At 40.1% G+C, this 13,690-nt stretch overlaps 1 protein-coding gene across 1 annotated transcript; it reads right to left on the bottom strand.

The window, feature by feature from the left end:
- Positions 1-721: 721 nt before the first annotated feature.
- On the bottom strand, positions 722-13,230 carry LOC308282031 (GTPase IMAP family member 9-like; the record flags this gene model as incomplete). The annotated part of the gene is made up of 3 exons (XM_080722379.1): positions 722-729; positions 1,938-2,633; positions 12,993-13,230. The coding sequence occupies 3 exons, from the start codon at positions 13,228-13,230 to the stop codon at positions 722-724; spliced, it is 942 nt and encodes a 313-aa protein (XP_080578505.1).
- Positions 13,231-13,690: the final 460 nt, after the last annotated feature.

The following is a 13,690-nucleotide window of genomic DNA, read 5'->3' as shown; positions in this document are numbered from 1 at the left end:
ATGACGTTGCCAGAAATGCTGGTCCCTGATTGGGCTACGGACTTAAACACACGGCTAACTACCTACCTACCTACCTACCTACCTACCTACCTACGCAGCCGAACACAGTATTGCACTGCTGGCACAAGTAATAATAATAAATGGGTTGCAATGATATTGCTTTTTAGCAAACAATAGCATTATACAGTACATGAACAGTACGACTGGAACAAATATTTTATGATGATTATCTTCTTTTTTTTAAGATTTGTTTTTGGGTGTTCATGCCTTTATTGATAGGACAGTAGACTAAGAGGAAAAGGGGGGGAGAGATGGGGAGTGACACGCAGCAAGGGTCGTCCGGATCGGGAATAAAAACGGCGACGCCGCCAAACATCCATGCCATTGTGGCAATGCCTAAGTGGTATGCACCTGGACCAGTAGGACAGCGGGCGCCCCCATCTTCTTCTTTTTTTACTGGCTATTACGTTTGAGAAGGTGTTAATTGTAAGCAAAGGAATGAAATGTACTCAAGCAAACAAACATGATACCGGCCACTAATGAGACTAAACCACCAGAACAAGTTTTGTACTAATTCAAATATATTAAATGCTCAATGGTGCATGTTCTACATGTTACTATGCTTACATTGTAGCCTATTTTATATTCATTTATTTATTCATTCTTTTTTTATATACATATTTCTTGAGCACAGTTTTGAAAGCAGCGAGGGCTCATCTTGTTAAAACACTGCACACAATTTACACAGATCAGCAGAACACGTTATGATCAGAATAGTTTAATGAGAGGAGAGGTTCAAATATCTGCTTTACAAATATCGATCCAAACATCAACAAGTGAGTTTAATAAAACATAACATATCAAACTGTAGCATAACATAACATAACATAACATAACATAACATAACATAACATAACATAACATAACACCAGTAAGACGCCCTAGCGGAGCCTATCTGAAAACATTTTAATATCTATTTTTTTAAGTAAGAAAGGTAAAGAAACCCTGCTACAACAGGCTATTTACTAGGGGTGTAACGATATAGTAACTGTATCGAAATATCGTTTTTAACTTAAAAAATCAAAGTGAAATGAAAACAGCTAAAATCGAATCATATCGTTTAATTTTGTATCGTATCGAATCGGCAGTGCAAAGAATCGATTGTATCGATACTACCTACTTGTGCATTGTATTTAGCATTAAAAAAAAAGAAAAAAAAGAGGGGTTTAATTACTTTTCCTTTCCATATAGCTACACTGGTCTATCGATAATTGTGTGTAATCTCTTGATTCATGACATGCAGGTTTGTCAATATACAATGTCAATGTATTTGGCAGATAATCAATGTGTTTACTTATTTATATCCATAATAATACATGTTCCCCTTAAAAACCTGCACTATCCACACCTTTATCACAGATTTAATGTCTTTGCTAAATAGTTACTATATCGATTTTAAATCATTGAATCGAATCGTATCGCATCGCCATGAATGAACCAATATCGTCCATGTATCGTATCGTCAACCATGTATCGTGATGCGTATCGTATCGTTGTTAAAATGTATCGTTACACCCCTACTATTTACTTGTGACCCATAAGAACGGCGCATTTCATTTGAACGTTGTCATTCATTGTCATTTAATTAATCAAGTGAGCAAAAGCTCCAACTCCTCCCCCAATTGCGGCCCCTGCTACTTTGCCTTCTTCACCTGCGAAACTTCCCACAACACGTCCTATGTCAGCTCCGTACTCGATTAATCTATTCAGTCTCTCAATTCTCGCTTTTTCGGATTGTTGTCCGGTTGCACAAGCCGTTATACGAACCCCTGTAATGGCGCCTGTCACGCCAGCCACAAACAATCTAGCCAAAGGCCTCTGCCAACAATCACTCTGGATATCTGAGTCAAATGAAGCTTCAGAATGATCCCCTTCACCGATGAATGCATTCCTTCGCTCGGCGTCCTCTCTTGCTTCTTCTTCCAGCCATTCCATCTGCTGAAGGATTCTCTCTTTCTCTTCCTCTATCTCTTTCTCCACATCTTGGAACATCTCAGTGGTGTAGTGGCTTCCTCCATTCTTCTTCAACATCTTGTCGATCTTCTCCAGCAGCTCAGTGACCTGAGAGGGATCCTGGGTTTTGTTGTTGAAGACATGATAGCGACCTTCACATTTGCTGATTAATTCTCGCACTTCTGGACTCTTATAATTCAACCTTCCTTCAGCCTGATCTCCATGAGTGAAGAGAATCATGGAGTATTTGTTTGCCATTTCTCCAAATACTTTCTGAATCATTTCAACTGATTTCATCTCCTCATCCAGGAATCCTCCCAGTTTGATCACGGCCAGGAACACATGGGGACCAGGAGCAGCGAAACAGATGCACTGTTTGATCTCATTGAGGGTCTTATCTTCACCGATCTTGGAATCAAACATGTCTGGTGTATCAACAATGGAGACATTTCTATCTGCCAACACTCCTCCCACCTTCTTACATTCAGTTGTCAGAGATTCGACCAAAGCTTTGGATTCAAAAGCTTCAGAACACAGGATGGTGTTTCCAGTGGCGCTCTTTCCAGCTCCAGTCTTCCCAACCAGCACAATTCGAACTTCTTCATCATTTATTATGACAGCTGGTGGATAAAAAGCATATGGTAATAAATGCATGGTAACTATTTGAGGTTTTACAGTAACACTTTATGGGAGAGCTTCTAGGAACTCAGATTACAGATTCCACTTGTTTACATTATCTTGAAAAATAACATTGTATTGTGTTGTATCAAATTGTATGCAGTGGAATAGCCATAGGTGGGCCTGGGTAGGCCTATGCCCCCCCCCCCCCCCCCCCCATTTCATTTTTGTGCCCACCCAAAAATAACTAAAAAAATCGATACGGTGTGGCGCAATGCACCGCTAACTAGGAAGCAAAGAAAGACACAGCAGTTATCTCAGTCATTATGAAGCGATTTCTAAAATTAAAACGTATCCATTATTCTTTAGGAAGTCAATTTCCATGACCAATGACGCGTGTCCCTGTAAATATTTAAATGTTGGCTATTTGAAAATAGACGATGTACAAGCTCACCAGTGTGCTCCTGTCCCAAATGGACATTTCCCAACATTGATTCTCAAAGCTCTGAGCTTTGATTGCTTTATATAAAACCATATTCGATAGATATAACTATCATCTACACCAGGGTTGGGCAACTTTGATGACTGCCTCTCAGCCACTATATATTTCCACACTCACTCCAGTGGGCCACATTGCATGTTGTTACCGTCAAGGAGAAACCTCTTATCTCCAGTAAGAGTAGCAAAAATAGCAGATCTACAAGCTCAAAAGTGTTGTGTGTGACGCGTTTTGAGCTTGTAGATCTGCTATTTTTGCTACTGAGTTTAATTGGAATCCTGAATTGTGTTTTGTTGTTTTTTAATGGGAATCCTGAAATGTAGCAATTTGATTTAGCTTAAATGCATTTAGTTATACTTATGTGAACTTTATGAACTTAAATACAAATACATTGGACATAAAAAACATTTTAATACTATAGGCCTACTAGTCCTTCAACTGCTAATATAGACTTCTCTCTCCCAGACACACACACACACACACACACACACACAAACACACACACACACACACACACACACACACACACACACACACACACACACACACACACACACACACACACACACACACACACACACACACACACACAGACAGATCTGGCTAGCCATCGTCAAAGAAAAGTTCCCTTTGTCTGTTCTCGAGAGACTACATTACTAATTGTATCAAAATAGCAAAATTGATCTGTTTATAATTGTTTCCACAGAGGCAAGAAGACCCCTGTGAGCATGGTGTTTTCGTTCTATTACCGCGTGTTCATGTGTGCGTACCAACATGTGTGCGAGTGTGTGTGTGCTGAAGCGATCATTGCGCTGGTCTGGGAGAGAGAAACATGGAGGCGGGGGTAGCGGGGGGCGATCTCGCTCAACCTAGGCGGAAAGGAGCAATACGCTTTCGTTTCAGCTATACCATTGCTTCCTAACCTAGGATGACGGAACTATAGTTGTACTGACTCAAACCTCTAAGGACCTTCCAGGGAGGGTGCTCATGTGCGTCTGGCTGTGACACCCTTATAGTTTCTTATATGGAGTTGTTTTTTTCGCACTGACTTTTTTGACACTGCACTATTAGGTTGTGTTAGTAGTTTTGGGTATTTTTGCTTGTGTTTGACATGACAGTGAGATACTTGTTGCACTAACTAGCATTGACTGCTATGGTCACTTTTGATTTTGACACTGTACTTTTTTGATATTGTGCTTAAGGACACTTTATGTATATATATATATGTATATATTATTTGTTCCCTCTCTTGATGTACCTTGCTCTTTATTGTACTCTGTTTTCTTTTCTTTTTCTTACTTCTCTGTAACTTTGTAAATAACCTTATACTGCTGTGCTGCCTCTGGGCAACTGATTTTCCCCCTTGAGATAATAAAGGTATCTATCTATCTATCTATCTATCTATCTATCTATCTATCTATCTATGATGAATACATTCCTCATTTGGAGGCTTTGCTTGGTTGTTGAATTCTTCGGAATACCGAGTCAGAGTGAAAGCAGTGTTGTTGCATCATGGGGAACTTATGAAGGTAGAAGTAGAACTGAGAGTTTGGTTTCTACCATCTTATTGTGGAGCAACACGTTCAGTCGCTCACCCCAACGTCACCTCAAATGGTAACACAACTGCCAGTGTTGCGTAAAGAGGGACGTTTTAACAGAGGGCTAACCTCCCTCCCCCATCTCTGACCACGTTGTCAGCAGTCCTTGATACAATAACCTATTAAATTAAATTATTCTACATTTACTGATTATTATGGAGAATGTTATATAATTGTAATCAGGTCTTTATTTGCTGTGCAATGAATGAATCAAACCGATCGCAAATCATTTCTTTGAATAGACTCTCATCTTATAGAAACAGAATTGACACAAGGAACTGACACTATCACTTCTGCTGATTATATAGGTATTCGGGGTATTATTATTAACTGAATGGGTGGTTGGTTTGATTTTATTTGTAATGAAATTGAAGGCAACAACAAGCATTCATTAATTATTTAATCGCGCAAAGAAACCCGACCCAAAACCCGGCTCTGACCCGAAAAACCTGTACATCTTTTTGGGGTCACACTAGGATCATAAAACATCTGTGCCCACCCACAGTGTGCCAGGCCTACCCAGTTGTTAAATCCTGGCTACGTCACTGGTTGTATGTCTCCTACCTCCTTCACCTGCCTTCATTCTGTTTGAATCTGCACTCATGTCTGTTTTGATGGGTTTTCTTTAAAGAGAGAGAGAGAGAGAGAGAGAGAGAGAGAGAGAGAGAGAGAGAGAGGTGGGTATTATTATTAACAATAATTAAAGTAACAATACATCATTCTGCATATGATGCTACTGTATAATCTCATTCTATACAGCAACACATCATCAATGGACAGAAAAGGACAACTTTAATTAATACTGTAACTGCATGTCCACCTTGACATCAGAAGTGTTCTCTCACAGAATGCTGCAGGTACAGTTAGTTAGACGAGATACATTCAGGGCTGTAGGAATAATTAGAACAACTAGAAGAGAAAATTTCTAAGAAATTTTAAGTGTGCCTGCAGCTCGCTAAGTCTGTGCAACCTTGTGTAGCGGTTGGTGTTAGCATTAGCGTTATTTCATTTGACGCAACCCGCGTGTCTGTATGACAAACGGTTCACGAGATCAAGGGTCACTTCAAAAAAATTGAGAAAAAAAAAATTGAGAAAAAAAGAAAAAGGTATGACACCAGCCGCAAGTCTGTACGACAAACGGTTCATGAGTTATAGAGGCACTTCCTGTTTGGTGAAGGGCACTTCCTGCTAAAGAGGGGGCGAGGCTTAATCAATTACAGCTCATCCCTATTGGTCGGAAAAAGACCAAAGTTGTGTGAGCATTTTACATTTTAAATGACGTTGCTAGGCAAAAGTATGGCAGAGTTATGTGGCGCCAAAGTTTCTGGGTTTTTTTCGGAGTCCCCCATTCAAAGTCAATGGAGTTTTTGGGCGTTGTTTTTTGCGAATTACATCGCAATCGGAAAGCGGATCGGAAAGAAAAGTAATAGCACACCATTCCCGGCCGAGCCGCACATTTTGATGTATATATTGCGGGGGTGGCGTAAATCGTGCGGCAGTTATTACGTGCCGAAGTTTCCCCCATTCTAAGTCAATGGGGTTTTTTGGCGTCGTTTTTTGCGAATTACGTCGCAATGGTAACGCGGATCGGAAAGAAAAGTAATAGCACACCATTCCCGGCCGAGCCGCACGTTTTGATGTATATATTGCGGCGGTGGCGTAAATTGTGCGGCAGTTATTACGTGCAGAAATTCGTGGCGAAAGACTTAATTAATTAAGTATGGCGGATTACAATAAGTGTTTTGCTATTGCATAGCAGGCACACTTAATGACATTGATTGTTCAGTGTTGATTTGATGAACACTTAACTACACACTGTAAAATCAAGAGTGTACACTTTTTACTCTCTTGCAATCTGGACTTTTAACTTTGCTCACACACACACACACACACACACACACACACACACACACACACACACACACACACACACACACACAGGTTTGCAATTGCTACTTTGTGGGGACATTACACATAGTCTACTATCTTTGAGGGGACATTCCATTAATTTTGAACCCTAACCCTAACCCTAACCCTTAACCTAACCCCTAAACACCTTGTGGGGACCTATTAATAAGCCCCCACAAGGTTTTTTCCTCTGATTGTACTATCTTTGTGGGGACATGGGGTCCCCACAAAGTAGTAATTCCCTGTCCACACACACACACACACACACACACACACACACACACACACACACACACACACACACACACACACACACACACACACACACACACACACTTTAACCATTTATTTACGTCCACACAAAGGAAATGCATACAAGGACACAAATATTATAGCCAGGTGCAGTAGAGTTATATTTACAAAATCATGGAATATGTCTTCATGATACAATAGCAATCTGGTGCAACACACTTGATATTGCAATCTGTATTTTGACTTTGCTCACATGCACACGCACACACTCTTAGCTTTTAGGTTTTCTGAAAATGTTTTGAAATAATAATAATTAAAAACTGAATAAAAGTAAAAAAATAAAATAAAGGGAACCATAAAAATGTGTCTGCGACCAGAACATCACCAAACTCAGTACTGTTGTATATATATATATATATATATATATATATATATATATATATATTATATATATATATATATATATATATATATATATATATATATATATATATATATATATAGAGAGAGAGAGAGAGAGAGAGAGAGAGAATTCATGCAGCTTTATTTTTTGTAGAACAGCCCAACAAACGAATATAGCGCTATTTAACAGTTACAAAATATCTCAAGGATGCTGTCACACCGAAGTGGGTTGATTCTGCCAATGCTTTTCAATGCGGGGAACGGAGCAGTTTGCCATTTGCATATTTCCCATTGAAAAGCATTAGCAGAATCCGCAATCACTCACAACTTAAATACCACGTAAAATAGGTTGAATATCAATTCAGCTTCATTTAACATTTTCCATTACATCGACATGCAGCAGCTACAGTAGGCTTACCTGTGATACTTCTTGTTGGTGTAGTCAGTGCACGTTTGCAGTGACTTGAAGCCGCCAAGAGGGAACTGCAGCAAATCTGTTGAGATGTTGGTTGGTTTAAAAGTTGTCAGCCTCTTCCAGCTTATAAGGTGCTGATTGCAGAACCTGTTTGCAAAACCCCTTGGGGCAAGGAGAAGTGGTAATTGTTGGTGGGCTGAAAAGTTGACAAAAATGTGTTGGTGGGGTGAAGAGTTGACAAAAGCTGCTGCAGGGTATGCACTGCATGCGAATTATGTTGCTTGCCCAGTTGCAGAGTTCACACCTTGTCAAAGGGTTCCTTCCTGTCAATTTATTTTGCCCCAGAGGATTTCCACTTCCAGTGATGGGAGTCAAGGTTTTGAAACTCACAACGTGGCTGATTAAATTTAAGCACCATTTCATTGCACATAGACAATTGTTAGAGCATGCATGACATTAAGCTGAAGTGAACACAATCCACCTGGAGTTAAATATATGGTTATATAACCATGCCAGTTATTTTTTCCGCCTGGGAATGGCTTCACCTTCATACATACAAAAAATTCCTTTTTACTTCTTTCTGCTATTGCTTCTACTTAGGTTCTATTCTATTCCATTTTGAATACATTTTTATTCAAAGAGTACTATAAACAAATCCACAATCCCCCTCCTCTCCATCCAACCTGTTGGTCTCTGAAGCTGATGTTTTCTGAAAATGTCCACTGCAGGAATGTTGACAGTGAATACATGGTCTGTTATGTACAGTATTATATAGTTACATTGTGGATTTTCTGATTTCATCCAGTAGGCACAACACAGTAAGTACAAGCCAGGAGAGAGAGAGAGAGAGAGAGAGAGAGAGAGAGAGAGAGAGAGTGTGTGTGCGTGTGCGTGAGGGTGAGGGTGAGCGAGCATGCATGATGCGTTTGAGAAGTTATTGTACTTGGCCCTAAGCACTTAGGCGATTAGCTGATTTTACCCTATGGCAATACCTTGGCCTCTCATTACCTGTCTCAAAATGATGCAGAAAAACATGTTCACGCATTTTATTACTTCTATAGTTGGATGCATTATTATCAGGCTGTGTCTAAATAGTCCTGAGCTAGTCCAGAATGTTGCTGCACGTGAAGGACAGGAACTCATCTGCGAAGAGAAAAGCCTGGGTGCGACATAAGGCAGAGAGTGGTTAGAAAGGTATTCCTTGCTGGGAAAAACATCGGTTCTACTTCTCCCGCTCCTTCTGTTGCACTCACAATAAACAATATCCAAACAAAAACATGGATTCTGACATAGTTACACCTACAGTATTACGAGCGAGTTAAGAGCTACAATATACGGTGTTTAGGTTTGTTTCGCTGGGGGATGTAAACATATCTGCACCACATGACGTAATTTCCTTTATACGCAGCACTTCTGCAAAATTCGAGCACTTCCGCTAAGACAGGGGTCTGCAACCCGTGGCTCAGGAGCCACATAGCCACTTAGGTCCCTCCCAGTGGCTTCTTTTAGCTTTAAAAAATAAAGAAATAACCATGATTATTTTTAATTACCAAAAAAGTAAGATAACTGTGGAAAACAGAGAATGTATAATAGTATGTGGATAGTGTCGTTTGCTTTCACTGCCAATGCTGCTGGATTATCTGTATGTTTGATCTGCTGTGAGAAGTTATCAAACAACAAAAAAGTTATGTTGGTAATATTATAACATTGAATGGAAATAAAACTTAAAACACCAAACTAGCTGCGATTGTGGCCCCAGAAAACACGCCATTTGTAGGCAAAGGAATGTTTTTTGTGCAAAACAAATGCTTGCAATGGATTCAGCATCATGACAAACCCCTAGTTAGACCCCTCACATCCTACTTAAATACCCAGAAAAAAAAATCCTCCTGTATAGAAAGTCGATGGGAGCCCAACTTGATTTGGCCGCTGTGGCGACCCCGAAGGTCGCCGACTCGGGCGCCCTAGCTAAATCATTAGAGCAAGCCCTGGGCTACATCTTTGCAAAATTTGGCACTTTTAGACTGATTAGAACGAAATTACTATTCTATCTCCCTAAGGCCCCCGACTAATAGGTGATTCATTCAATTTCAGAGGGTCTAATGGAGACAAGTCATGTCCTTTTATAGCAGGAATGTCCTTCACACGCCTTGTATGTCTACATTTGTCTTTACAATAATACTGATTTCATACCGGTTTCATTTAGACACAGATATTGCACCAAGAAAGACAGAGATATGGAAACCAAGACAGAGATATACTCATCTTTAAAATTAAGAAACAATGCATGTATGCAGGCCCTCGTGGAACATTAATCGGTTCAGGAATCAGGAATCTAATGCAAGATAGTTTCATGACAGTACAGTTCACTGGTACAGAGTCAACTAAAATAATACACCCAATTGAGATCCTTTTTCTTTTTTTTTTTAACTCACATAACATTTAATGACAGACAGATAGAACACAGTAGGCCTGGCTATTATGCAGAAGATATCAGAAAAAGTCTTAAAAACACAATGCAAGTATTTTACAAAGGTCTCAATTGTTCAGAAGCTGGAAGAAGAGGCAGGGAGTTTGGGATATCCTGTTTTAGCCTATGAACTTTTTCAGATGACACAGTCATCCTTAGTTTATTGGAAGAATCCTCCAACATTGACTCATACAAACAGGAGCTCGCAGGAGCTGTGAGGTGGTGTGAGGAGCAAAATCTTATTTTAAATGTTAAAAAAACAAACAAAGGAGATCGTTTTTGATCAAAAGGCTGTGGGGGATCACAGTCCGATTCTTATCCACGGAGAGTGGAGCAGGTGACTTCTTATAAGTACTTGGGCATTTCTTTTGATTCTCAGTTGAACTGGGCCAACCAAGTGGATTCCGTTTGTTCTCGCCTTAATCAGCGCATGCACTTCCTGAGAAGGCTCAGGGTACATGGGGTGGCAAAAAACATCATGTTACTGTTCTATAGGGCAAACATGGAATCTATCATCCGCTATGGTATCACCACCTGGTTTGGTAATCTGTCAGTCAAACTTAAATCCCAACTGCAAAATCTAGTTAATAGGGCTGGTAAAATCATTGGCATGCAGCCCCCATGTTCTCTCGGAGAGATATTTGATAAGACAGCGTTAAAACAGACCCTTAAAATCATCCGTGACCCAAGTCACATTTTATATAAAGAATATGAGATGTTGCCATCGGGCAGACGGTATAGATCATCTGATGCAAAGCGGAATAGATTTAAGTTCTCATTTGTTCCGTTGTCAATCGAAGCACTCAATAAGCATATCAAAAAGAGAAGACGATGAATTGCTGGGGGGGGGGGGGGGGGGGCGGGGGAATCTGTGTGCTGGACCACGGGATGTTGATATATCGCACACTGGGGTGTCATGATGGGTGCGGGATGAATTTTAGGTGTGTATATATAGATATGTATGCATGTATGTCTTTGTATGTGGTTTTTGTACCTTTTTTGTATTTTTTGTATACGCTGTACCTCTATTGCCCAAGACAAATTTCTCCTCGGAGACAATAAAGGCTAATTCAATTCAATTCAACTTAATCTGTTTATAAGTAAACAGACAAACTTTAAATAAACAAGAGCAGTTTAAAGATCCACTGCACTTAGTTTTACTTTGAAATACAGGCGGCTGCTACTCGAAAGTGGTAAAGAAAAAGTAAGAGCCTTGATGAGCCATGAGGCCCATAGGGCAGGAGCCCATCTCCTGTTTCTGTAGCGTGAGGCAGCTTGATGTACAAGTACACCCCCTGGACATGACGCTAGTATGTCGCAGGGACTTACCCCCAATCCAACCCTTGATGCTGAGTACCAACTACCAAGCAGGGAGGCATTGGGTCTTCTTTGGCGTGACCCGGCCGGGAAATTGATCCTCGACCTCCCAGTCTCAGGGCGGACACTAACCACAAGGCCACTGAGCTGGAAAAAAGACAAAGCCTATCCTTAACTCCCCCTGACCTATTGTATATACCATTTATTGTTTAAAGATTTGTTTTTTGGGGGCTTTATGCCTTTAGATACGACATTAGACTGACAGGAAACGGGGGAGAGATGGGGAGTGACATGCGGCAAAGGTCGTCCGATTTGGGAATCGAACCGGCTACGCCGCCAGGCATCAATCCCTAAATGGTATGCGCCTGTAGGCCAGCAGGTGCTCATACCATACATTTTTTAATTTACAACTTTTGTTTATGATAGGTTCTGCATAGTACTGTTTTATTTGTCTGTCATTCAATGTTATGAGTTTAAAAGAAGAATGTACCAGTGAACTGTTCTGTCATGAAACTGTACCTTTTCCTATGCAAACCTCTAATAAAGTCTTCAATCAAATATGGAATATTAATGTTCAGGTTTGATTTTAGAAGCGTTTCATTAACCCTCCTTAGCAGAGTCATTTGTAAATGGAATGAATGAAGGGGCGTATTAAGGGATATTTCACTTTCAAACATGTTTGAGGTCATGTTAACATCTACTTTTTAATCTTACCCAAGCACTCCAGCAAATCACAAAATATAACTTAATGGATATACAATACTAAACTGTACTGTAGGCCTACTGTACACTCTAGTCTAGTCAGTAACTTTATCACCAAACTTGAAATAAACAGTATGTAATTTAACCAGTTGTGTGCAGTAGTTTATGTAGTATATAGTGCCAAAAATATATATAAACTAAACAAATAAACCAAAGAAAAAAAGACACGTGTCCACCATGTTTTACCACCATTTGGCCATCAACGTCATACTGTAGGTGCTACTATAACTGCATGCTTGGTAAACATTTCCTCCCTGCACAGTTAAATACCATTATAATGTCCTATAAACCAAAATTGTACACAGTAATCTGAAAACAGACATTTGTCTTGTTATTTTATTTTATTTCAGTTAAACAGAAAAGGTTTAGTCAATTGACGTCATAGGCAATTTTTGCCTAACAGTGAGAACTCAATGGCTTAGAAATAGATTATAAACAAAACAAAAAAAGACAGGTGCTTCTTCTAGACAACCTTGATTAAAAAAAAAGAAAAGTAGCCCATCTAATAAAAGAAAAACTAAATCAGTCGGCCACCAGGGGGGAAATTGGACCCCTTGCCCCCCCATATAAAATCACCTATGACCCTGATCTCAGTTATCAAGAATTTCCACAGTCATGACAGGCGTGTAAGTGTCTGCCATGGTGGCTCTGACCTTAAAGCCGCCACCACTGCAATCAATTCTGGAGCCTGCTTTGCGCCTTTCGAATCCCCTCTCTCCATTATGTAGTACATCTCACTGTAGAGATCGTAAAAGATCCCAGCCGCGTGCCAGTTTGAGTACAGGTTGTAGTCATAGGGCACAGAGAACATGTAAGCCAGCTTCTTGGAGTATCCCCCACGGTAGAGGTCGTAGGTGAAGACACCGACAGCGCCCCTCGCAGTGTGTGCTATCTTGGTGAACTCCACAATGGCCTCCTGGTTGGATCCGATTTCATGTGGCAACTCTCTGGCACACTGGCCACTACTAATGTACATCCTTAATAGTAGGCTATAGGAAGGAAAAAAAACGAAGTTAGAGCCTAGAGGCATAATAATGAAAGAAAAATAATTACCTCTTAAGCCTTGTTTCCAGAGAAAATGTTCTAAAATGTTCACCTTTAATGACATGACCAACATGTGGATGCCAGGTTGAAAGTGGATAATAAATGTATGATTGCAGACAATAAAATCTATAACACGTCACATGTTTAGATGGACAGGGCTTGGATTGAGACGTTTGAGCGTTGATCTGATATCAGATTAGTCTGCATGCAAAATGTTCAGAGTTGGGGATAATAAGCCTTAAATAACTACATTTGAGGTTAAATGTGAACACTAGGGGATGCTAATTGCCATCCCTACCCCTAGACCCCAAATGTACTCGCCTGGTTAGAGCAAATGATGAAAAAAAAGGAAAGCAAAAAGAATAGAAAACTAAAATAAGCAAATACCTGGG

This window comes from Nannobrachium achirus (genome assembly GCF_963921795.1).
Source record: "Nannobrachium achirus genome assembly, chromosome: 3".
In the NCBI taxonomy this organism is placed as follows: domain Eukaryota; kingdom Metazoa; phylum Chordata; class Actinopteri; order Myctophiformes; family Myctophidae; genus Nannobrachium; species Nannobrachium achirus.
This window is presented reverse-complemented; position numbering and strand designations above follow the sequence as displayed.